The sequence below is a fragment of the Haliotis cracherodii genome, unplaced genomic scaffold (genome assembly GCF_022045235.1).
Source record: "Haliotis cracherodii isolate W230 unplaced genomic scaffold, xgHalCrac1.p SCAF_7, whole genome shotgun sequence".
In the NCBI taxonomy this organism is placed as follows: Eukaryota; Metazoa; Mollusca; class Gastropoda; order Lepetellida; family Haliotidae; genus Haliotis; species Haliotis cracherodii.
The window spans coordinates 58,665,114-58,691,322 of record NW_027266330.1 but is presented as its reverse complement, the minus strand read 5'-3'; the positions used below and the strand labels follow the sequence as shown (position 1 = coordinate 58,691,322).

At 41.5% G+C, this 26,209-nt stretch overlaps 1 protein-coding gene across 1 annotated transcript in view; it reads left to right on the top strand.

The window, feature by feature from the left end:
- LOC139447142 (importin-5-like) overlaps nt 1–26,209 on the top strand; it is a 50,565-nt gene that overhangs the window by 4,434 nt on the left and 19,922 nt on the right. Inside the window, exons 4-20 of the mRNA XM_071228325.1 lie at nt 1,002–1,104; nt 2,607–2,703; nt 3,847–3,951; nt 8,561–8,686; nt 9,139–9,259; nt 9,850–9,940; nt 11,289–11,395; nt 11,619–11,743; nt 12,355–12,444; nt 13,530–13,703; nt 14,962–15,062; nt 16,778–16,895; nt 18,456–18,539; nt 19,456–19,588; nt 19,833–19,894; nt 21,035–21,191; nt 22,804–22,976. Of these exons, the coding sequence (XP_071084426.1) occupies nt 1,002–1,104; nt 2,607–2,703; nt 3,847–3,951; nt 8,561–8,686; nt 9,139–9,259; nt 9,850–9,940; nt 11,289–11,395; nt 11,619–11,743; nt 12,355–12,444; nt 13,530–13,703; nt 14,962–15,062; nt 16,778–16,895; nt 18,456–18,539; nt 19,456–19,588; nt 19,833–19,894; nt 21,035–21,191; nt 22,804–22,976 (1,967 nt within the window). The remainder of the gene's footprint in view (nt 1–1,001; nt 1,105–2,606; nt 2,704–3,846; nt 3,952–8,560; nt 8,687–9,138; nt 9,260–9,849; nt 9,941–11,288; nt 11,396–11,618; nt 11,744–12,354; nt 12,445–13,529; nt 13,704–14,961; nt 15,063–16,777; nt 16,896–18,455; nt 18,540–19,455; nt 19,589–19,832; nt 19,895–21,034; nt 21,192–22,803; nt 22,977–26,209) is intronic.

Here is a 26,209-nt window from a genome sequence, read left to right as displayed (position 1 = left end):
TGGGTCACCAATTTCTCTGTGTATTTACCCATATGACATGACATGACATTTACATGACATTCCTCTAGGAAGGGGCCAGTTTTGTGCGATGTGGGTCCCTGGGTACCTATTGTTTGCTCTGTGTTTCTTGGACTTGAGCCATCATTTTCACAATGAGATGCAGGGCGGTCGGGTAGCCTAGTGGTTAAAGCATTCGCTCGTCACGCCGAAGACCTGGGTTCGATTCCCGACATGGGTACAATGTGTGAAGCCCATTTCTGGTGTCCCCTGCCGTTATATTGCTGGAATATTGCTAAAACTGGCATAAAATCAAACTCACTCACTCACTCACTCACTCACAATGTGATGCTTGACCCAGTGTGTGAAAAAGCTGCCTGCCCACAGCAAAATTTGGGCAGGGCTAAAGATTCAGAAATGTCCGTAGCCCGACTGGCTATTGAGACATTCACTCTTTTTTGGCATGAACACCTCAACCGTTTCTGTAGACCAATACAACCGTCAAAACTGAAAAATCAAAAATTAATATCCCCAGTGAATCGAGATCAGAGTTACTCCACCCCTATTAATATTTGACTCATGATTTGCAATTTGGATCTATTTTATGTTTCCCTTGTTATTTTATCATGAATAAAATAAACCCAATTTACAGATCAACTTTGCGGAATCATATTTCTGGGAAAATAAAATCACATATTTAAGCTAGTGAAATTTGAAACTGGCTAGTAACTTTTAAGGCCAGCATGCCCACAATATTTTGAGACGGTTTTACTCACTGTTGACCTATGTCCATTATTCCAGTAAATCGGGGCGGTCGGGTAGCCTAGTGGTTAAAGCATTCGCTCGTCACGCCGAAGACCCGGGTTCGAATCCTGACATGGGTACAGTGTGTGAAGCCCATTTCTGGTGTCCCCCTCCGTGATATTGCTGGAATATTGATAAAGCGGCGTATAACCAAACTCACTCACTCACTATTCCAGTAAATCCCCCATGTTCTGTTTTAGATGAGGAAAACAACATGCTGTGGCCGGACTTCCTCAAGTTTCTGTTTGAGTGCGCCAACTCACAGGACCCTGGCTTGAGAGAGAGCGCTTTACACATATTCACGTAGGTTATGGCATGTACCTCCATTTTATAGAAGAGAATCTGTGATTTCTTTGTTGTTTGTTGTTTCAACCCGCACTAAGCAATATTCGAGCTAGGTGATGGACGCCTGTAAATAATCAAGGCTGGACCAAACAATCCAGTGATTGATATCATGAGCATCGATCTAGGCAATAGGGATACAGTGACATGCATGAACCTGACTACCCATTTCCTTTAGTCATCTCTGATAACAAGCATGGGTTGCTGAAGACCAACTCTAGCCCAGATCTTCACATCATTCAGTGATACAATTAGTCAGTTCAGATACTCTACCATAATTAAGTCTACCAAACATTAGAATAATAAGTACTTTTAATTGTTTAATTAAAGGTCTTCAATCAAAACAACAGCCCCTGATGGCCACATTATCTCCGTTGCTTACATTACCCAGTAATAGAAAAGTATTTGTTCTATCCCCAAGTGGTTCCAAATTTTATATGATCCTCAGCAAATTTGTGGTCTAAAGGAATATTTTAGTTTTTAGTTCACCTTGACTTCTTTTATGTCCATCCATCTGTTCTTAAGCACTGATGATAAGAACTCTTTTATTTACAACTGCTGAAACTAACAGGTTTTTTTCACTAGTCCTTATGATGCCATCTTCCTGATGCAAGAGAGTTAACTGACTTTAAAAGTCCAGTTTCCATCCTTGCCGAACTAGCCTGGAATTCCTGGGCTCGATTGTGGCTATTACGAGTTATGTCCCTTCTATGCCTCTACTATGGACCAATCAGATTCCATCTCTCGTATCACTTGCGTTTGCTTCAAACAAATGGTGTTTCCCAGTCAAACAAAACTGTGGCACCCAGTCAAGACGATCTGATTGATAATCAAGGACTATTTCGTGATTAAACGAGTCTTACATCTCGAAATGCATCAAATCACATGAGCGCCTTGATTAAAAACATGAAAAGATTGGGGAAATATCTGTTGACAAGTTGGTGGTGCACATGCTTTGCAATCCTGCAATAGACCGAACTTTGCACGACAGTTTACAAACCGAATTTCGATTTCGTTGCACAATTTTGATTGGACTATGCATAGACACGTTAGTCCAGCCAAAATGTAACTCCATAATACCATCCTAGTTAGGTAAGGGTGGAAACTTGACTTTTATAGTCAGATAACTCTCTTGCCTCGGGAAGATGTTATGATGCTGACATATAGCAAACCCCTTAAAAAGGGCCAATTTTTACTACTAGTACTAGTCCTAATGATACCTTAACTATTGGGCAGTTTGGCAAGGACTATAGGACTAGTGCCAATTTCTAACATGGCTGAACATATTATGTTATTATACTTATACACCTCTGCACTAACTTTTAAGAATAATATTTGAAGATGGAGTACTACCATGACTTCTGTACGGTTCAGTGCATGGTAGGATTGACTTTCCATGTAAGATGTGACACATTACATGGCAACAAAGTGCATAATTACAGTTCTGTTTGTTTCTACTGCAGTGTGGTACCGGGAGTATTTGGGAACCAACAGGCTCACTACATTGAGGTCATCAAACAGATGCTCGGGCAGAGTCTGCTGGACAGGGAACACGCTCAGGTATAAGTTGTTGGTGTTTTGTTTGTTGTTTGTTGTTTGTTGTTTAAAGCCAGACTCGGCAGTATTCCAGCTATATCATGTACATGGTGGGTGTCTGTACGCAATTGGATATAATGACATGTATAACCAAGTCAGCGTGCCTGACCGCCTGAACCCATTAGTCGCTAAGCATAGTCGCCTTTTGCGGCAAGCATGGGTTGCTGAAGACCTGTCCTAACCTGGATTTTCACGTGTATGTATATCCATCTCATAATATTGTGCAGTCTTAAACTGTGGTGGGATGTTGATCCACCAGATGAAAAATATTACTTCTTACATTAAATGTTTGCTTTAGTAACTCTTACACCAAACAAAAACTCATTACCAGCGAAATATTTTTCTCCATTGAGCTAGAATTGACACTAGCACACACTTGACTGCATATCGATTCTTATAAATGTAGTTGTATAGATTTGCCTTGCTCGTGCTTCAGCTAAGCTGAACAGTTCGATTGGCTATGTGGACAGGCAGTGGCCTATAGTGTACAGTGGCATTTATGTGCATTGTCTTTCCCAATTTGAAGGTATATATGGGGATTAGCTGTCACCTGGCTGTACAACAGCTATGATTTAGGCAATGTGAGCTTATGTTATGGTTTAGACAGGCACTAGTCTTTTTGCCTGAGACTTGTGAAAATCTAGAGCGACAGTGTTTTACTTAAAGTAATAGTCAACCCATGAAGATCCAGGGTAGAATAATTCTTCAGCAACCCATGCTTACCGTAAAAGGCGACTTTGCTTGTCGTAAAAGGCGACTAAAGGGATCGGGTGGTCAGGCTCGCTGACTTGGTTGATACATGCCATCGATCCCAATTGCGTGGGTCGATGCTCATGATGTCAATCACTGGATTGTCTGGTCCAGACTCGATTATTTACAGACCGCCGTCATGTAGCTGGAATATTGCTAAGTGAGGCGTTAAACAACAGTAAACAAAGCAAACATATATTAATAGTCAAAATGAGCTGTGGACTAGGTAACTAAGACCGAAGGTGTCTATCCCTCATCGGTTGTCTACCACCTGACTACTGTACTTGTCAGAGTTGACATACCTTCAAGTAAGCCAATAAGTTTGTGTTAAGCCTAACATCGTGTGGGTCTTGACAGGTGCGGTTTGAAGCAGTCAAGGCAACTACAGCATTCCTCAATGCTAATGACAAGGAGCAGGGCCTGTTGAACCACTTCCGGGACCTCTTGCCCGGGGTTGTGCAGGTACGTACAGCGGTAACAACTTGTACAGGGGTAGTAAGGCGTCCTTGTCAGAACCCTTCAGTTGTATAGGAAAGATTTAGGGGCCTCGAGTGTATGGGCAAGATTTAGGTGTCCTGAGTGTGAGGGAAAGATTTAGGTGTCCTGAGTGTGAGGGAAAGATTTAGGTGTCCTGAGTGAGAGGGAAAGATTTAGGTGTCCTGAGTGAGAGGGAAAGATTTAGGTGTCCTGAGTGTGAGGGAAAGATTTAGGTGTCCCGAGTGTGAGGGAAAGATTTAGGTGTCCCCAGTGTGTGGGAAAGATTTAGGTGTCCTGAGTGTGAGGGAAAGATTTAGGTGTCCTGAGTGTGAGGGAAAGATTTAGGTGTCCCGAGTGTATGGGAAAGATGTAGGTGTCCCGAGTGTGTGGGAAAGATTTAGGTGTCCTGAGTGTGTGGGAAAGATTTAGGTGTCCTGAGTGTATGGGAAAGATGTAGGTGTCCCGAGTGTGTGGGAAAGATTCAGGTGTCCTGAGTGTATGGGTAAGATTTAGGTGTCCCGAGTGTATGGGAAAGATTTAGGTGACTCCAGTGTGTGGGAAAGATTTAGGTGTCCCGAGTGTGTGGGAAAGATTTAGGTGTCCTGAGTGTCTGAGCAAGATTTAGGTGTCCCGAGTGTGAGGGAAAGATTTAGGTGTCTCCAGTGTGTGGGAAAGATTTAGGTGTCCTGAGTGTGTGGGAAAGATTTAGGTGTCCCGAGTGTGTGGGAAAGATTTAGGTGTCTCCAGTGTGTGGGAAAGATTTAGGTGTCCCGAGTGTGTGGGAAAGATTTAGGTGTCCTGACTGTGAGGGAAAGATTTAGGTGTCCTGAGTGTGTGGGAAAGATTTAGGTGTCCCGAGTGTATGGGAAAGATTTAGGTGTCTCCAGTGTGTGGGAAAGATTTAGGTGTCCTGAGTGTGAGGGAAAGATTTAGGTGTCCTGAGTGTGAGGGAAAGATTTAGGTGTCTCCAGTGTGTGGGAAAGATTTAGGTGTCCTGAGTGTGAGGGAAAGATTTAGGTGTCCTGAGTGTGTGGGAAAGATTTAGGTGTCCTGAGTGTGAGGGAAAGACTTAGGTGTCCCGAGTGTGTGGAAAAGATTTAGGTGTCCTGAGTGTGAGGGAAAGATTTAGGTGTCCTGAGTGTGTGGGAAAGATTTAGGTGTCCCGAGTGTGAGGGAAAGATTTAGGTGTCCTGAGTGTGTGGGAAAGATTTAGGTGTCTCCAGTGTGTGGGAAAGATTTAGGTGTCTCCAGTGTGTGGGAAAGATTTAGGTGTCCTGAGTGTGAGGGAAAGATTTAGGTGTCCTGAGTGTGAGGGAAAGATTTAGGTGTCTCCAGTGTGTGGGAAAGATTTAGGTGTCCTGAGTGTGAGGGAAAGATTTAGGTGTCCTGAGTGTGTGGGAAAGATTTAGGTGTCCTGAGTGTGAGGGAAAGATTTAGGTGTCCTGAGTGTGAGGGAAAGATTTAGGTGTCTCCAGTGTGTGGGAAAGATTTAGGTGTCTCCAGTGTGTGGGAAAGATTTAGGTGTCTCCAGTGTGTGGGAAAGATTTAGGTGTCCTGAGTGTGTGGGAAAGATTTAGGTGTCCCGAGTGTGTGGGAAAGATTTAGGTGTCCTGAGTGTGAGGGAAAGATTTAGGTGTCCTGAGTGTGAGGGAAAGATTTAGGTGTCCTGAGTGTGTGGGAAAGATTTAGGTGTCTCCAGTGTGTGGGAAAGATTTAGGTGTCCCGAGTGTGTGGGAAAGATTTAGGTGTCCTGAGTGTGAGGGAAAGATTTAGGTGTCCTGAGTGTGTGGGAAAGATTTAGGTGTCCTGAGTGTGAGGGAAAGATTTAGGTGTCTCCAGTGTGAGGGAAAGATTTAGGTGTCTCCAGTGTGAGGGAAAGATTTAGGTGTCCCGAGTGTGAGGGAAAGATTTAGGTGTCCTGAGTGTGTGGGAAAGATTTAGGTGTCTCCAGTGTGAGGGAAAGATTTAGGTGTCCTGAGTGTGAGGGAAAGATTTAGGTGTCTCCAGTGTGAGGGAAAGATTTAGGTGTCCCGAGTGTGAGGGAAAGATTTAGGTGTCTCCAGTGTGAGGGAAAGATTTAGGTGTCCTGAGTGTGTGGGAAAGATTTAAGTGTCCTGAGTGTGAGGGAAAGATTTAGGTGTCTCCAGTGTGAGGGAAAGATTTAGGTGTCCTGAGTGTGTGGGAAAGATTTAGGTGTCTCCAGTGTGTGGGAAAGATTTAGGTGTCCTGAGTGTGAGGGAAAGATTTAGGTGTCTCCAGTGTGTGGGAAAGATTTAGGTGTCCTGAGTGTGAGGGAAAGATTTAGGTGTCCTGAGTGTGAGGGAAAGATTTAGGTGTCTCCAGTGTGAGGGAAAGATTTAGATGTCCTGAGTGTGAGGTAAAGATTTAGGGGTCCCGAGTGTGAGGGAAAGACTTAGGTGTCCTGAGTGTGAGGGAAAGACTTAGGGGTCTGGAGTGTGAGGGAAAGATTTAGGTGTCCTGAGTGTGAGGGAAAGATTTAGGTGTCCTGAGTGTGTGGGAAAGATTTAGGTGTCCTGAGTGTGAGGGAAAGATTTAGGTGTCCTGAGTGTGAGGGAAAGATTTAGGTGTCCCGAGTGTGAGGGAAAGATTTAGGTGTCCCGAGTGTGAGGGAAAGATTTAGGTGTCCTGAGTGTGAGGTAAAGATTTAGGTGTCCTGAGTGTGTGGGAAAGATTTAGGTGTCCTGAGTGTGAGGTAAAGATTTAGGTGTCCTGAGTGTGAGGGAAAGATTTAGGTGTCCTGAGTGAGAGGGAAAGATTTAGGTGTCCTGAGTGTGAGGTAAAGATTTAGGTGTCCCGAGTGTGTGGGAAAGATTTAGGTGTCCTGAGTGTGAGGGAAAGATTTAGGGTCTCAAGCAGCAACTATCAAGGACCCTAGGACCCTGCTTTGTTTCTGACACTGTGTGATATTTAGGGGATAGAAAGTTATGTGTTTTCAGAAATGTCACTTGGAATGCACACAGTTTGCCAAAGGTTTCAAATGTTGAAAGACTTGGGCATGAAATACTCAATAATGCCAGCAAATCTAAAAGCACATAATGTTTGTGGACGTTGTACTATACCTGTGTTCTGTCTTCAGGGTGTTGTACTATATACCTGTGTTGTCTCCAGGACGTTGTGCTATTTACCTGTGTTCCGTCTCCAGGGTGTTTTCAGTGTTAGAAATTGGCACTAGTCCTGTAGTCCTTACCAAACTGCCCAATAGTAAAGGTATCCTAAGGACTAGTAGAAATTGGCCCATTTTAAGGGTTTTGGGTTTTAAGGGTTATCATTATAGGGACTAGTGGACAAAAACTGTTAGTTTCTAACACTGGTGTTTTGCTATACACCTGTGTTGTCTCCAGGGTGTTGTGCTATAAACCTGTGTGCTGTGTCCAGGGCGTTGTGCTATATACCTATGTTCTGTGTCCAGGGCATTGTGCTATATACCTGTGTTGTCTCCAGGGTGTTGTGCTATAAACCTGTGTTCTGTGTCCAGGGTGTCGTGCTATATACCTATGTTCTGTGTCCAGGGCGTTGTGCTATATACCTGTGTTGTCTCCAGGGTGTTGTGCTATAAACCTGTGTTCTGTGTCCAGGGCGTTGTGCTATATACCTATGTTCTGTGTCCAGGGCGTTGTGCTATATACCTGTGTTGTATCCAGGGTGTTTTGCTATAAACCTGTGTTCTGTGTCCAGGGCGTTGTGCCATATACCTGTGTTGTCTCCAGGGTGTTGTGCTATAAACCTGTGTTCTGTGTCCAGTGTGTTGTGCTATATACCTATGTTCTGTGTCCAGGGCGTTGTGCTATATACCTGTGTTGTCTCCAGGGTGTTGTGCTATAAACCTGTGTTCTGTGTCCAGGGCGTTGTGCTATATACCTGTGTTGTCTCCAGGGCGTTGTGCTATAAACCTGTGTTCTGTGTCCAGGGCATAGTGCTATATACCTATGTTCTGTGTCCAGGGCGTTGTGCTATAAACCTGTGTTGTCTCCAGGGTGTTGTGCTCTAAACCTGTGTTCTGTGTCCAGTGTGTTGTGCTATATACCTGTGTTGTCTCCAGGGCGTTGTGCTATATACCTGTGTTCTTTGTCCAGGGCGTTGTGCTACATACCTATGTTCTGTGTCCAGGGCGTTGTGCTATATACCTGTGTTGTCTCCAGGGTGCTGTGCTATAAACCTGTGTTCTGTGTCCAGGGCGTTGTGCTATATACCTATGTTCTGTGTCCAGGGCGTTGTGCTATATACCTGTGTTGTCTCCAGGGCATTGTGCTACAAACCTGTGTTCTGTGTCCAGGGCGTTGTGCTATATACCTATGTTCTGTGTCCAGGGCGTTGTGCTTTATACCTGTGTTGTCTTCAGGGTGTGGTGCTATAAACCTGTTTTCTGTGTCCAGGGTGTTGTGTTATATACCTGTGTTGTCTCCAGGGTGTTTTGCTATAAACCTGTGTTCTGTGTCCAGGGCGTTGTGCTATATACCTGTGTTCTGTGTCCAGGGCGTTGTGTTATAAACCTATGTTCTGTGTCCAGGGCGTTGTGCTATATACCTGTGTTGTCTCCAGGGTGTTTTGCTCTAAACCTGTGTTCTGTGTCTAGGGTGTTGTGGAGAGTGTGAACCAACAGGAAGATGATGCGCTACTCAAGTGTATGATCGAGCTGGCGGAGAACGTTCCCAAGTACCTGAGGCCCCAACTGGAGAGCATCATTCCCTTGTGTCTCAAGGTCAGTCAGTCCAAGCATGCCACTTATCAACTTATTCAGTGTGAACTGGTTTACTGGAATTCCAATGTTTGACTGGAAAAGACCTTAAATACAAGCTTATCTTGAAAAGGACTGAAATTACAAGTCAATACCAATAAAAAGTATTGTAGTTTGATGTGTTTTCAAAATTATTATTTTTCATGTTAATGATGTTCTCTTTAATAGCAAATTTGTGTTAGATTCAACATCAGTTTCGAGTAACTTTAATTAGGTTTACATTGTGCATGTTTTATGTAGCTAAATCAAGCTATGGTCGCAGTCAACCTTCATCCTTTATCACACTTCAGCATACCATTCTTTGTCATTCTCACGGTGAGGCTGTTGCTCCATTGTTTTGTGGCCCTAATGACAAGATACAATATTGAGTCTGTGAGAAGTACTAAATACGTGGTGATTGGTTGTTTTTTTTGCAGGTTGTATCAGATGCCAATTTACCTGACTCTTGGCGCCAGCTTGGTCTGGAGGTCATCACAACTCTTTCAGAAACGGCGCCAGCCATGGTCAGGAAGTTCAGCAAATTTATTCCTCTACTAGGTACGTTCTGCATATTTTATTATTCAGAGCTCCAGGTAACTTTTTGAGCAATTGAGTTTTTACTCAAAGGTTTCTATTTTAATTGGGTTATTACATTTTTCGTTGTGTAACCAATATTATTTCACTCATCTGTTCATCACTATATTTTTTTTTTTCCCAATATGAGAAAGCATTTTGAGATTTCAAAAGAGATGAAACAATGTTTTAGATGTATATAACGGTTCTAAATATAGGCTTGACTCGGAAAGTAAATTAGCTCGTAATTGTGTTTCGGAAATTAGCTCCCTTGTACGCATGCTGAAAAAGCTTTATTGGGAATTTACGAGTGCTGTTTTTGGGGGGTATTTTACGCAAATATGCAGCTTATCTGTAGTTCTGAATTATTGTAATTGTATCTTCACTCACAGTTTCTAATTGTGAATACTACTATCATCAGGAAATGATCCTCATCAGTAAAATGTTTGCAAACATCAGACATTTTAGACGCTTATTTCTTTAGTCCTCAGATATTTTCAGTGTTGGTTGATATATTCCCTTCATGGAAGAAATCTGATATGTTTTCCTTGATTGGTTTACTATTCTATTTGTAGTGCCCCAGGTGCTTGCGCTGATGGTTGACCTGGAGAATGATCCTGATTGGTCAGTGCAAGACAAAGATGAAGATGAGGACGAGGCTGACAGGTCAGACCTGATACAGAGGTTGATTGTAGCCAGCAGGGCTTGCTCCTTTTAACACTTACTGCCCGTCACCTGGCCTACAATAAATGGAGGCCGCGTAGCCACCTAGAGGGACTCTGAAACTCATAGAACTCCTCACCCTTTGAAATGCCTTTTCCTGCATTCAAGATTAAATCTTTGCTTCCATTTTCCTCATTTTGTGGTGAATTATGTGAAAAAACATATGCTCGAGCCCTGAGAAAATGATTATGGTCTCCTACAGTTTAGCGTCACGCCGAAGACCCGGGTTCGATTCCCAACATGGGTACAATGTGTGAAGCCCATTTCTGGTGTCCCCTGCCGTGATATTGCTGGAATATTGCTAAAAGCAGCGTCAAACCATACTCACTCACTCCTACAGTTCAGTAGATGTCGTAAAGATTCAAGTGTCTGTATTTGCTGATCTAGCCTTCTTTGGGATCCAAAGTTCTACAGATGTTTTCAACCAAATTTAAACTTTGTCAGGTGTCACTGCTTTCAATGTCCATGATGATATATCATAGAGCCTTTTTTGTCTGAATTTACTGATGCTTAATGATAGGACTGAGACAATTGAAAGCATGATATTAAATGCCGTCATCAGACACCATTGTCTGTCATCTAGTTACTGGCATCCCCATGATTAGTTCAAGGTCGCTTTGATAAGACCTTATTTTGTTTTCGACCAAAAAAAACGCTGAAATAGAGATCATGAGATTCCAACTTTTTCAGTTGGTCGACAGTAATAAGCAGTGTCTAAGTGTAAAAAGTAATGCTTACAGCTTCAGTAGCAGAGCCATTAGTGATGTCATTTGATTGTGACGTCATGGTAACCAATGATGTCACAATGGTCTGCAAAGCATTGTGATGCAATTTTATTGCAGCTATATCTATAATATAGATATCTCTTGATCTCACCCAAGTCATATCTCCTGTGGGAGCCAGTTTTGGGTGATAAAGTAATTAGAGAAGAATATTTGACATACAAATGTTCTGTTTTTAGGTGAAATGAAAAAAACACTGACCCGTGAAGATCACGGAGAGAATATGTCTTCAGCAACCCATGCTTGCCCTAAGAGGCGACTATGCTTGTCGTAAGAGGCGACTAACGGGATCAGGTGGTCAGGCTCGCTGACTTGGTTGATGCATGTCATCGTATCCCAATTGTGAAGATCAATGCTCATGATGTCAATCACTGGATTGTCTGGTCCAGACTTTATTATTTACAGACCGCCGTTATATAGCTGGAATATTGCTGAGCGCGGAGTTAAACAACAAACAAACAAACAAGCTTACAAATCTGTCGGCTGTAATTGGTGATTGTGTATTTCAGCAATGCCATCGCGGGTGAGAGTGCTCTCGACAGACTGGCGTGTGCGCTGGGGGGTAAGACGATGCTGCCACACATCGTCACGAACATTTCTCAGATGATGGCTCACGGTGAGTGCATTTGCAGCAGCTGGTAGAAACTCGTCACCTATCATCACAGAAATGTACTTTTTTATCAAGCATGTCATAGGGCCCTCAAAAGAATTTTAAACATGCCCTTCTGAATTTACATGTTTCAAGGGAAGAATAATTTGACACTGTAAAAATAGTGAGGTCATACGAGTTGTACATCTGCCCTTTTTATGTTGCAATAATTGCCTATGTTGCCTTGTAGACGACTGGCGGTACCGTCACGCGGCGCTCATGGCTATATCCGCATGTGCCGAGGGCTGTCATCTACAGATGGAGACAATGTTAGGAAACATCATGGATGCTGTCATGCCACAAACAAAGGACCCTGTATGTAATCATATGATGTCATTACCATTGTTTCAAGAATAATTCCTGGCGATTCCGGGGCAAAATGTGTGGCTTACAATGTGTGGCGTCACTGAGATTGGCATTGTCCTGACAATGGCACACTGTCTGCACTTTGGGCCCATTCTTGTTTTCACAGGTCTTTTTGATATATCTGGTATTTGCAGACTTGTTGTTCAATGGTATCCACTCACTAACTCGATAGTTGTTTTTTCTGGCCATTTTGATTATATATACTGTAAATCTTCAAATTAACGCGAGCGTGAATTAAATGCGAAAAATGCGAGTGGTCTTTGCGGAAGTACTTTACTCAGCGCTAATAAGCGGTGCTATTTGGTGTGTGATTGGATTAATGTAAGGTTGGATTAAGGTGAGAATTCTAATCCTGACTGAGGACATTTTCTTTAGATAGAAATCCACTGATGCTTTAGAGGAGGGGGTGTCGCATTCATATTGAGTCACATTTTTGGCTAGTGTCCAGTGGTCGCATTCTTTTGGAGACGCATTTATTTCACGATTTACAGTATTAACAGGCAGTTGTTGTAGCTGGAATATTGTCTCGTAAGACCACAAACCTCATCCCTTTGTTTCAGCATCCGAGGGTGAGGTACGCTGCATGTAATGCTATTGGGCAGTTGTGTACAGACTTTGGTCCAACGTTTCAGAAAAAGTTCCACCAGCGGGTAAGAATATTTACCTATTTCAAACCTATTTATTTTTTCAAATACTTTTAACAAGTATTTAAGGATATTAAGATGGAGCAGCAACAATGAGGTAAGAGCTGTCTCTCATCTTGCCCAAGTTCTCACAATGTGTGATATACCTGGTATTTTGTCACTGGCTTAAAACCACCCACTTAATGCAGAAATTTACTGTTTGACTCAAACCTTAAAAGCGTATGTCAACTTCAATGTTTCTTATCATCCGTTAAGTAAGCCACGGCAGCATAGATGGACATATAATAATTTGATCAAGGGAGATTCCTTGAAAACCAGTCGTATCTACCTGAGTACTGAGTAAGTTCGGTTGTTGACAGAAGCGACTGAAACTGATTGGGTTGGTTGAGTGTCATTTACCCATCTGTGTGGATCGATGCTCATGATATCAGTCACTGGATTGTCTAATCCAGACTCAATTATTTACAGACCGCCATCATACAGCTGGAATATTCCTGAGTGCGGCGTTAAAACAACAAACCAACCAGCCATGGGGATGTTGCTCATAATATCAACCACTGGATTCTCCTAACCAAAAAAGTTAGGGATCATGAATATTTGGGGGGATATTCTATTTGTAGATAACTGAGCATACCATTCCATAAAATATCCCCTCAAATATTCATGATAAACCTTTTTGTTAGGTCATACAGGCCGCAGTGGTCAAGCATAATATACTGCAGCATACATCAACATTCACTCACTAAAATGTAGTACTCAGGAAGATTCCGGGGTAGAATAGGTCTTCAGCAACCCATGCTTGCAGTAAAAGGCGACTATGCTTGTCGTAAAAGGCGACTAACAGGATCGGGTGGTCAGGCTCGCTGACCTGGTTGATGCATGTCGTCGAATCTATTGCGTGGATCGATGCTCATGATGTCAATCACTGGATTATCTGGTCCAGACATGATTATTTACAGACAGCCGTCATATAGCTGGAATATTGCTGAGTGCGGCGTTAAACAACGAACCAACAACAACTAAAACGTAATGTTATAGTCACAGGTAATGAGAATATAATTGACAGATGATGGTGCGTTGTTGTGTTGCAGATTGTATCTGAGCTGCTGCAGATCATGGACGATGAGGCTAACCCTCGTGTGCAGGCGCACGGTGCTGCGGCCCTCGTCAACTTCAGCGAAGACTGTCCAAAGCATATACTAGTAACATACCTCGATGTCATTGTTAACAAGCTGGAACAGGTCCTCACCAGCAAACTGAAAGAAGTGAGTAGCTGTAGGACTCGATTTGAGTCACTTCACCCAGGAATGTTCTGCTTGGACATGTCAGGGAGATTGAAAATATTTCTAAGCCCTAAATTGAGGATCTTGTTGTTTGTCAACATGTATTAACAATTATTGAAGGATGATGTTGTAAGGTTTTGTTTCTATGCATGTTGTTAGCATCATGAAGTTGAAGGGGGAGATAGGAATGGGTGCCGTCTGTCCCGTTTCATTTTCAGAGCAGAACTAAAAAAGCATCTTAACCAAACTTGGCACATAGATAGGTCTAGTGGTGAACTGGTGCCTTTTGATAGTTTGGGATTTTAAAAAAAAATATTTTTCGAGTTTCCATGGCAACAACATTTGACTGTTTGAAAATGGCTGTAGTGCTGTTTTCCGGAGCAGATCTTGAAAAACGTGCAGTATTTCTTCTCCAATATTTATTGGCAGGGGATATGGGTGTTTTATGCTTGTTTAAATTATACTTATATTGCTAAGGAATGTATGTAGATGTAAATTACTTGAACCACTATTTGGTTTGACTTTTGCTAAGAATATGACAGTATTATCAACCAGAGTATCAGCCCCTATGGCAAAATCAGAGCTCCAGGTAAGCTGCGTATTGGTGTAAAATATGCATCAGAAATGCAGAAATATGCAGTAAAATAAAATCCAAGCATATCAAATATGCAACGAACATAACAGATACGCTACAAAAATAAAACTAGTGTGTATCATTAAGATATTGTGAAGTGACCCTTCATATTCGATTAGCAAATCAGCACATTATTTTGAAATTATAAACGGACATTCCGTCAACCATGCCAAACTCCACGACGACAGTTACATCATGATCATTTGCCATCACACTTTCTTGTGGAAGTATCGTGGTAGTTTTGAGTCCTATAAAGCTCTCAAACCCACATGACACCAGTTTGCAGGGACTAGATGAATAGTGTTTTTAAATATTTAACTTAAATACCCACATGTGTAAAAACTAGTGGGTAACAGAAATTTGAATACCCAGATAGAATTACTGATACCCAATGACTTTAAAATGCATGGGTAAAATACCCACAACGCCAAAAGCTTATCTGCAGCTCTGCAAAATGGCTGTGAAAAGAAAAATTGGGAAGTTTGTTCTAGACGGCAGGAATTTGTACTAACTCCAGGCTAATGGTAAGTTCTAACTTGATACTCTTGTGTTTTACAAATGTTTTTGTTCATGGATGGAACCAACATGGATGTGCATTTGTTTCAGCTGTTGGAGAAGGGTACTAAGCTTGTATTAGAACAAGTTGTCACAACACTAGCGTCTGTGGCGGACACAGCGGAGGAGAAGTTCCTACAGTATTATGATAGGTGAGAAGATCAGTGTGTCGATAGTAGCTCAGTCGATGCCTCTTGGCTGTTCAGAAAATCATATGACCTGAATAATAGTGTGTAGTTGTATTGGCTTATTGGACATACAATATTTGCTAATCAGACATAAGATATTGACTATTCAGTCATAAGATATTGACTCGTCAGACATACGATTTTTAGCTCATCGACGTACAATAATGGCTAGTCAGACATACAATAATTGCTTGTTTGCTAGACTCAGAATTATATGTCTCTGTAATATTGCTGAAATACTGTGAAGACGGGGGTTAGAATTGGTCTTAATTAACTTGTTTTGAGTAGTGTGTATGTATACCGTATTCGACGTAATAAGTGCCCAGGGCACTCTCAAAATTAGAAATAGGGGGCTCTTATTAGAATATTATTTTGGTGGGAAAAAACAGAGTTGAAAGATAAATTTCGTGGTTTATGCTGACAGACTGAAATGTTTATATGCGAGAGATATGTTTTTCCAGAATTTAATTGCCCATAATTAAGAATGCATATAACACAAGAGTGTGTATTATACGCAAATAAATAAGTCTTGTGTACATTGATCAATCGGAAGGGGTGCTAAATGGGATTGTTCACTAGCCAATATATTAGCAAATAATGCCGTGTGCGCTTATTAGAGCGGGGTGGTTACTACGTCGAATACGGTATATATGAGACCTGTGAAGATCCGGGGAAGGATAGGTCTTCAGTAACCCATGCTTGTCATAAGAGGCGATTTACAGGATCGGGTGGTCAGGCTCGCTGACTTGGTTGATGCATGTCATCGTATCCCAATTGCGTAGATCGATGCTCATGATGTCAATCACTGGATTGTTTGCTCCAGGCCTGATATATTTATGGACCGCCGTCATATAGCTAGAATCTTGCTGAGTGTGGCGTTAAACAACAAACAGTTTACTTGATTGATACAACAAAAATGGTATTCTCAAAGGTTTACAAATAAGCAATAAGATGTGCTTCACTTTCCCTTGTCTTATTATCTGAATTTTCTGACTGAGACTGATAGTCTGAGGGGTGGTTTCTGTTCGAAATGTCAAGGTATGCATTGACATGGAAAACACTACCATTGAAAGCTGTTAATATTCAGCATATTATTATTGGAATCTCATTAAAATCAGATCTTAGTTCTCGCTATTGCTAAACAAAGATCTGAGGACATCCAATTACATGTCACGTCAGAATGACCTTTCATCCAACCAATCAGAGAGTCGCTTACCAGATCATGAAATTGACAGACGGAATGTGTTTTCTGATCATGCAACCTCGAAATATTTTACAGAGGGTATTCCGAACGACAGTTACGGGTTTTATGATTATAATATCTATACAATCTAGGCCATATGTAAGCCATTCCAGAGTGTTCTTTTTATCAGTTTTAAAATTTTTAATCAAGCATATGTCAAAATATGTTTCGAAGTGTAGTCACTAGTTTGAAACTAGTGTCGTAAAGCTCGAGAAAGCTGCCTTCTGATTGGCTAATTGTCAGTCAATTCATTGATTGGTCAAAGTTCGCGAAAGGTCGTTCTGACGTGACCCGTAGCGATAGCGAAAACTAAGATCTGATTTTAAAGATTATTATTGCCTTCTCTTACATTGATCGCATGGTATTGTTTGATCAAACAAACTTCAACTGATTTCAAAGAAAAGAACATTATTATAATGTATGTGATCTTCTACAGGTTTATGCCGTGTTTGAAGTACATCGTTCAGAACGCCACGACGACAGAGTTACGCCTGCTGCGAGGGAAGACCATTGAGTGCATCAGTCTTATAGGGTTGGCTGTTGGAAGGGAGAGGGTGAGTAGTACATCTAGCACAGCATTGTACATTTGTTTCTTATAAGACTAGTCCAGAGGATAAGAAGACCGTATTTCACTGGTCCTCAGAGCTTGTAGCTAGTCCCAGCGTTCCCGTTTACTGGTAAATACCAGTTGTTTAACAGTAAAATTAGGCTTGGACCGGTAATTCATGTGACTGCCAGTCCCTGTGGACCAGCAAATAAAGTAGCTTATAAATCTGTTATATTCATATAAGTATATTTTTTCGAACAAAGTCAGCTTGTCTGTTACCATCAGGGTTTCCCCTTGTAGATTGTTAGTGCAGTGAAATAAGATTTTGCTTTGCTTTGATGTTAAATATATATTTGTAGCGACTTGGGACTGGAAATATTTTTAAAAAAAGAGAAAATTGTTCCTGAACATTGTGTGAATGACGTATAGAACTAAGTTACTTCAGAGATGACGTCATTACATTGAACATGATGTTGAGCACTTGCTTGATAATGGTTTTAGAACCTACACCGAAACGTCGCCCTTAATTGTAATAAAGAAGTTGTTCATCCATAAATTCTTATCCTTAGTTAGTACTCCCAACTTCTAAATGCCTCTCAAAGAAGTTATGATGTTGATAGAATCATAACCAGGTAATTTTCAGACGTTGTATTATTTGTTGAAAGTCGTGACTGACATAAATTAGGGAGTAGAATTAATTCCGGGGTAGAATTGGTCTACAGTAACCCATATTTGCCGTAAAAGGTGATTATGCTTGTCGTAAAAGGGGACTAAAGGGATCGGGTGGTCAGGCTCGCTGACTTGGTTGATACATGCCATCGATCCCAATTGCGTGTGTCGATGCTCGTGATGTCAATCACTGGATTGTCTGGTCCAGACTCGATTATTTACAGACTGCCGTCATATAGCTGGAATATTGCTGAGTGCGGCGTTAAACAACAAACAAACAAACCTAAATTAGGGGGTAATGTTTAGAGTTGCCAGTCCACCAGGACAATTTGATCTATCTTGTATCTTGTAGCAATGTAGCAACTCATTGTGAACAATCGAGAGGAGTGCGTGGCTTCACAACAAACCTCCATTACATCTATACATGCTGTGAATTGGTTTTAACAAGTTCAGCCATTCAATGAGATGGCTAAATTAAAAAAAGAATCATACAATCTTACAAATACGAAACCTCGGTTACATCAGTGACAGAAATCCTGTATTTTGGCTGTCATCGCAATGAAATCTTCAGATTTTCAACAGAAGTCCTCATCAGTGTCAACTATCCATAATAAGTTGTGCAAGTAATAGTATCTTGCTTGCAGGCTGCTTGCGTATGCGCATGTTTGGAAACCTCACTTTGTTCCCGTGTCTGGTGGCAGCAACATTGTGAAAACAGTGACATGATTCATTTTCTGAAGCACATTTCTGGTGTCCATCGCCGTGATATTGCTGGAATATTGCTAAAAGCGGCGTAAAACAATACTCACTCACTCACTCGTTTTCTGAAATAGTAACCAGGGGAGATTTAATAATGAATAGTAATCAGTGATGCCACATGTGCATTTGTGGTCTCCAGTTCATGCAGGACTGTAACGACGTGATGCAGCTGTTGCTGAAGACGCAGATGGACCAGGAGGAAATGGCGGATGACGACCCACAGGTCAGCATTTGTCTCCCTTGCACTATCCCATGTTTCCTTCCACTTGACCCCACTACAGAACTGTATCATCTGACATCTGTTATTTTGAATGAGGGGGCATGGGTCTAATGTTCCGCGATTCGCAGTGCAGAGTTGCGTCTCTTGAGCACGCCAGAAACCTATGATTATGGGTTCGAATCCCAGTTCGCCCCGATTATGTTTCTAGGTCTGTCAGCACAATACCTGTACTCGTGGGTTTCACCGAAGTGGTAAACGTCTGAGACCTGTATAACTTCGGGCTTTCCTCCCACATTATGCTGACATGCCGCAATATAACTGGAATACTGTTAAAAGCGACGTTAAACCCAACTCACTCACTCATTATTTTGAATGATAGGACCTTACATGTTGTTGACAAACAAGAGTAACCTTTAGATAATTAGATCACTGTCAGCGATTTTATCTTTTAAAGACTTGGATGAAATGTTTCTGAAAATTATCAGGAGTGACAACATTGTAAGTATCTGAATAGGATGGCCAGTGGGGTTTTATGCATGGGACATGTTTCAGGATCCCATGAAGGGTTAGAATTGGTCTTCAGCAACCCATGCTTGTGAGAGCTGACTGTATCAGGTGATCAGGCTCACTGACTTGGTTGGTGCTTGTCATTGTATCCCAATTGTGTAGATTGATGCTCATAATGTCGATCACTAGATTGTCTTGGCCAGACTGGATCATGTAGAGACTATTGTCATATAGCTGGAATATTGCTGAGTGCGGCGTTAAACAACAAACCAAACAAAAACAACTTTGGGGATCCATGAGTTTCATGCATTGGCGGTATACTGTGATTGTTAATCAGATGTTGGCAAATCTTGAATATCCAAGGCTGTTGATGAAAAAAGGCAGTCCATATGGGTTATATATTTATTTCCAGATATCTTACATGATCTCGGCGTGGGCAAGGATGTGCAAGATATTGGGGAAGGATTTCCAGCAGTACCTGCCCCTTGTGATGGGGCCAGTGCTCAAGGCAGCCTCTCTAAAACCCGAGGTCGCGGTTGTCGATAGTACGTACCTTTCTGGTCAGTTAGTCAGTCTTAGTCTCAGGTATTTGTCGCAAGGCATGCATGATGTACAGATGACAGCACAAGAATTTATTGTTTATGATATAAAATAATTGAAGGGTCTTATGATTTCAATTTCATTTCAAGTACTGACCCATGGTTTTGACAGAAAAATATCTAATCCAAGAGATGGAATGTAGAGTTCGAATGAGCATTGCTGGAGAAGTAATGGTGTGCCGTGTTTCAGGTGAAGACATGAAGGCTATGGAGAACGACTCGGACTGGCAGTTTGTCACTCTCGGGGATCAGGTGAGATGAACTTGGATTCTGTCTCCATCCGGACCAGAAACCCGTAGTGATTCCATGTTTGAATTCGTCCCCAGCAGTCTTTCCTAGTCCCTCAAGCAACTTAAAGGATTGGGTGGTTAGAGTTGGAGACTTTGTTGATTGTCATCATACCCTGATGTCATTGATAGTTGCTCATCATATCAATCACTGGATTGTCTGGTCCAGACTTTCTTATTTCCAGGCTGCTGTCATATGGCTGGAGTATTAAGCAACAAACACACACTCTACCAACTCAGTCTCGGATATTCCAGAGTAGAATTTGTCCCATGTAACTTATGCTTGTAAGAAATTGATTGGTGAGACTCCGTGACTTGGCTGATTGGATGTCCTGATACATGCTGCTGCTGTCAGTCACTGATTTGTGCAGGCTGTCATCATATAGCTAGGGGGCACGGCTGAGCCAATTGTGGGGCCTTGGACGACTGGGCTACTGTGCCCCCTAGCTCTATGATGACAGCCTGCACAAATCGCAGCGCAAAGTTGCGTCCCTTGGGCACGCCAGAAACCTATGATTGTGGGTTCGAATCCTGATTGTGTTTCTATGTTTGTCAGCACCATACCCGTGCTTGTGGGTTTCACGCCGCGATATAACTGGAATATTGTTAAAAGCGGCGTTAAACCCAACTCACTCACTCACTTACATGACTTTGGACGTTCCTCCAGCTTCAAGCTGAGACACCGTTATATGACTGGAATGCTGTTCAAAATGACGTTAATCCAAACTCACTCACTCACTCACTCACTCATACAGCTGACATACAGATATTGCTGGCTCCAGTTTCGAACAACTCACTCACTCACTCACTCACTCACTCACTCACTCAGTAGTATGCCAGCTATGTGACGGGCAGTCTGGGTTAGAACTGGTCTCCATCAACCTGTGCTGGTCTTCAGGGGGTGACCAAATGGATCGGGTGGTCAGCTTTGGTAACTTTGTAGATGACACATCATACCCCGATGACGTAGATCGTTGCTCTCAATATCGATCACTCGATTGTCTGGTACAGACTGGATCATGAGTGTCATGTTAAACAACAAGCACTTGCTTACAATGTCAACAGTTGTGTATTGAATTCAAGTTACACATGCACTCTCTTGCAGCAAAGCTTTGGTATTCGGACGGCGGGTCTGGAAGAGAAGGCGACGGCCTGTCAGATGCTGGTGTGCTATGCCAGGGAGCTGGATGAGGCATTTGCTCCATACACAGAGGAGGTTGTCAAGACGCTAGTACCGCTCCTCAAGTTCTACTTTCACGACGGTATCCTTCCTCACTGAGCTGGGAACATACTGCTGCTTTTGTCTACAGCAACAGGATTACATGCAAATTTGGGACACCAGAGAACACAGACCAATTTCTGCATGAAAAGAAACTTAAAGTATCATTGATCAGATTGTCAGGATTAATATTTAATGGCGGTACTTGTAGGGATAATATGTAAAAGTCAGGGCCTTGTTCCACAAAGCAATTGCTGTGCCGGAACTGGCCTTAGTCTGTGATAAAATAGGGGAAAAAGGGAGTAACAATTAATATTTGATGGTGGTACTCGTAGGAATAATGTGTAGGGTTCAGGGCCACATGGCACTGGTTTTGTCATGACTGATGTTAGTCTATGTTAAAGTATGGGAGTTATTATCGCTTTGTGGAACAGAGACCATAAGATGTCATATAGATCCAAGTGTCTGTATTTGCTGATCCAGCCTTCTTAAGGATCCCGACCCGTGAAGATCCGGGGTAGAATAGGTCTTTAGCAACCCATGTTTGCTGTAAAAGGCGACTATGCTTGTCGTAGGAGGCGACAGGATCGGGTGGTCAGGCTCGCTGACTTGGTTGATGTATGTCATCGTATCCCAATTGCGTGGATCGATGCTCATGATATCAATCACTGGATTGACTGGTCCAGACTCGATTATTTACAGACTGCCGTCATATAGCTGGAATATTGCTAAGTGCGGCTTTAAACAAAATACAAACAAAAAACAATCTTAGGGATCCCAAGCTCTACAGATATTTTCAACCACATTTAAACTTTGTCAGGTGTCATTGCTTTCAATGTCCATGATGATATATCATAGAGCCTTTTTTGTCTGAATTTATTGATGCTTAATGATAGGACTGAGACAATTGAAAGCATGATATTAAATGTCAACTTCAAACACGAATAGGTGTCACGACGACCTTGTCTACGTCACATGCCACTTAGAGTTCATGGATGTCATGTCACGATTTTTAGGGGTGTTCTTTTGTGTTATGACTATGGGCCTCATAAACATTTCAGGGTATTTCCATTCCTGTTGGTCATTCTAAATCTTGAATCAGCACTCGATACCATTAATTATATGTACTTGTGCTCAAATTTGAGCTCTTCTGCCACAACTAGTTTTTTTAACAAAACACTTAAGAAAAATGTTAGAAAATGATGCCTAATAGACATGGGTAAGAATCTTCCACGGATCCGCGAATTTTAGTGACCACAAATTTGTTAAAATCTCATGGCTTCCCCCTGAACCCCCTAGTTATGGCCGACGCTCCATTGCAAAGAGGTTTCAACTGAAAAGGAAAATATCCCTGAATATACCTTCTATAGACCCGTAGGGACATTCTGACATACGATTGGATGACATTTAATGTCAAGGTCACTTGATGTGATCTAGGCATAAAAAGGTGTGTGTACGCTATAACTTACAAATTATATAAAGCATGATCTTAAAGGTGGGTCTATTTGGTCACCTGTGTAAGGTCAAGGTCACTGGAGATAACGTTAAGAAACGTGGCTCTAATTTTAATTGTTCATCATGGGATCCCACTTTAAACAATCCTGAGTTGTGATGCTGTTTTATAATGTGTTCAAAATGGATCCTTAGCGTGTAAGATGTTCGGATCGCTGCGTCGGAGAGCCTGCCGTTCCTGATCGGATGTGCTAGTATACGTGGACCAGAATACCTTGCCCAGATGTGGGACTTTATTTGTCCGAACTTGCTCAAAGCCATCGAGATCGAGCCCGAGCAAACAGTCCTGCCAGAACACCTCAACTCCTTAGCGAAGGTCAGTAGTCAGGGAATAACAAGCTGTGAGGAGTTTAGACAATCACCTACGATTCTTGAGTAATTTCGAATTATCTGTCCCGAATGTTACAGCTCTTATTCATGGGGATAGCTAATTCATAATTTGAGTAGTTCATTCTATGTATTACACATTAACATTTTAGAGAAAAACATGATGAAAACTTCACTGAAGGCGGCCTTGTGTGAACAATGGGTGACGTGATATTGTATTTTTCTCACTGTGGCGCTATGTGGCTTCATTTGACCAATGGGCATTGAGAAGGGCTAAAATGCGTATGTGCAAATAATGGAAAGTTATTTCACACTATCATTCTTCCCTTTATAACTTTGTAAAACCATCTCATATCTTGAGACGAAAATATGTCTTGTTCATATGAATTTGAAATGCTTAAGAAATATAAATGCTTTCAGTGTCAGTGATGATATATCATAGAGCCTATATTGTCTGAATGTATTGATGCTTAATGATAGGACTGAGACATGAAAGCGCATTATAGATTTTAAACTATGTTATTGATAGGCTGATACCCACAGTTCATCATTTACAATTGTATAAAAACATAAACCAGATAAATAATTTAGTTTTATTTATGGCCATAAGATTGTGTTCAGTAAGTTTTTGTATTAAGATATACTTCGTGAAAACATTAAGTCCTGGAACAATTCACTTTGGCTAAGCTCCAGGTAAGCTGGGCCGGTCGGGTAGCCTAGTGGTTAAAGTGTTCGCTCATCACGCCGAAGACCCAGGTTCGATTCCTGACATGGGTACAATGTGTGAAGCCCATTTCTGGTGTCCTCGCCATGATATTGCTGGAATATTGTCAAAAGCGGCGTAAAACCATACTCACTCACTCCAGGTAAGCTGGGTATTTGCATGATATGTGCAGTGCTTAATCGCCAATACCCAGTTCCAGTGATTGAAACTAACTTTTCGTCCACTGGTCCTTATAATGATGACACATATCAAAACCCGAAATAATGGCAAATTTCCACTGGTTATGATACCTTTACTGTTTGGTAGTAGGCAAGGGCGATAGGACCCGTGCCAATTTCTAATGCTGTGTTCAAGTCTAGTTTTGCGTACAAAAATATGAATAAAAAATGAAATAAAACAACCAAAGGTATAACCTTGTGTGCATGTACCCAAGTAGGCTGTTCAGTTTGTGTGCCTATGTTTCCTTAGGGGCAGGCATCATGTCGACATGGATTCTGAATTTTAACCTGAAAAAGCATTTTATACAAAATCAATATAAGGTTATTATCGGTTTATGATTTCTTAGCAGACTAGACCCAAGGGAGTTAAGATATATTGAATACCCAAAGAAAACTATCAATACCCAATATTAATGGTAACAAGTAAGTCCTCGATGGCTGAGAAGAGCATGTGGAGTCTTGGGTTTGCCAGAACCAATGATGTAGGTTCAAGCCTTGGTTTGTCTATATCACAGTCATGAGATCCACCAAAGTTGTACACTTCTCAGATCGGCATCACTTCCAGCTTTATCACACAAGCTTGACTTTCCATGATATGCTGAAATACTGTTCAAACTGACGTTAAGCACTTATACTGGACTTGTGAATATAATGGCTAGAATAGGTCTTTAGCAACCCATGCTTGCCATAAAAGGCGACTATGCTTGTCGTAGGAGGTGACAGGATCAGGTGGTCAGTCACGCTGACTTGGTTGATGCATGTCATCGTATCCTAATTGCGTTGATCGATGATGATGTCAATCACTGGATTGTCTAGTCCAGACTTGATTATTTACAGATCGTCGTCATATAGCAGGTATATTGCCGAGTGCGGCAAACAAACAAACAAATGAACAAACTTGTACTGGAATTGGTTTTCTCCACGTACAAGCTTTACCTTTATTTGCAATGTGTTCTGAAAACTAATCATCTAATGTCAATGCCAATGTATCACTATTGATAGAAAGAGGACAATTTAATAATGCTGGAGATGTATAGATGCTTTCATTGTCGGTGATGATATATCATAGAGCCTATTTTCTCTGAATTTATTGATGCTTAATGATAGGACTGAGACATGAAAGCACAATATATATGTTGAAAATATAGTTAAAAACAAATTCTGTTCACATTGTATTCACATTGCATGTATGCTTGTCATACAATGGACCGTGTTATCGATGCAATACACCAATCCTACATGACTTAGTACAACAATCCAATCTTGATCAATGCATTATTGACCAAGGTTTTCAGTAAGTTTAGAGACCCTTGAAGATCCGAGGTAGAATAGGTCTTCAGCAACCCTTTCTTGCCGTAAAAGGTGTCTACTTGTTGTAAGAGGCGACAAGCTAGTGCGGCATTAAAAATCAAACAAGGAAGCAAAACCGATAGTGTTTTCCCAGTGTTAGGGTGTTCCTGTAGGCAATCTCTCAAACATTGTATTCATATGCAGTTTCTTAAGGAATTTCTTTGAGTGAAAATACATGAGCATCAAGTAATTATAGAGTGACTTGATATGATAGAGATTATTGTCCTCGTATATTTCGATATATGTTAGGAATAACAAGTATGTGTTAGGCTCCCCAAAGGCTCACTAATACAAGTTTTATTCCTGACAGATGATGTTGTCGATATGGAAACACTCGGCTAATAATCTCTAAACAATTCCATTTTCTTGTAAATAGTAAATGACAGTTTGCCATGTTTACTGAGTTATCCTATGTTGACATTGACAGTTGCTGTATTTTGCCTTAATGGTCTTGAGTTCATCTTCCCAAGGCAAGGGAGTTAAATGACTATAAATGTCCTTCTTCCACCCTTGCCGAACTAGGCTGGAATTATGGAGTTATGTTTTGGCTGGACTATGCACATTCCAATCAAAATCGCGTAACACAATCGTCATCCGGTTCGTCAACTTAGCGTCAATAGATATTTACAAAAACTTTTCATGGTTTCAATCAAGGTGTTTACATGATTTGATGCACTTTGTGAAGTAAGACCCGTTTTATCACAATGTAGACATTTATTATCGATCAGATCGTCTTCACTAGGCGCCACCATTTTGTTTGAAGTAAATACAAGTGATATGATTGATCCAGAGATTGGTCAGTAGGAGGGACATAGAAAGGACATAACCACTGGTGGCGCTGGATCGAGCCCAGTAATTCCAACCTAGTTCGGAAAAGGTTGAAACGACACTTTTATTGTCAGTTAAATCCCTTGCCTCAGGAAGTTGTAG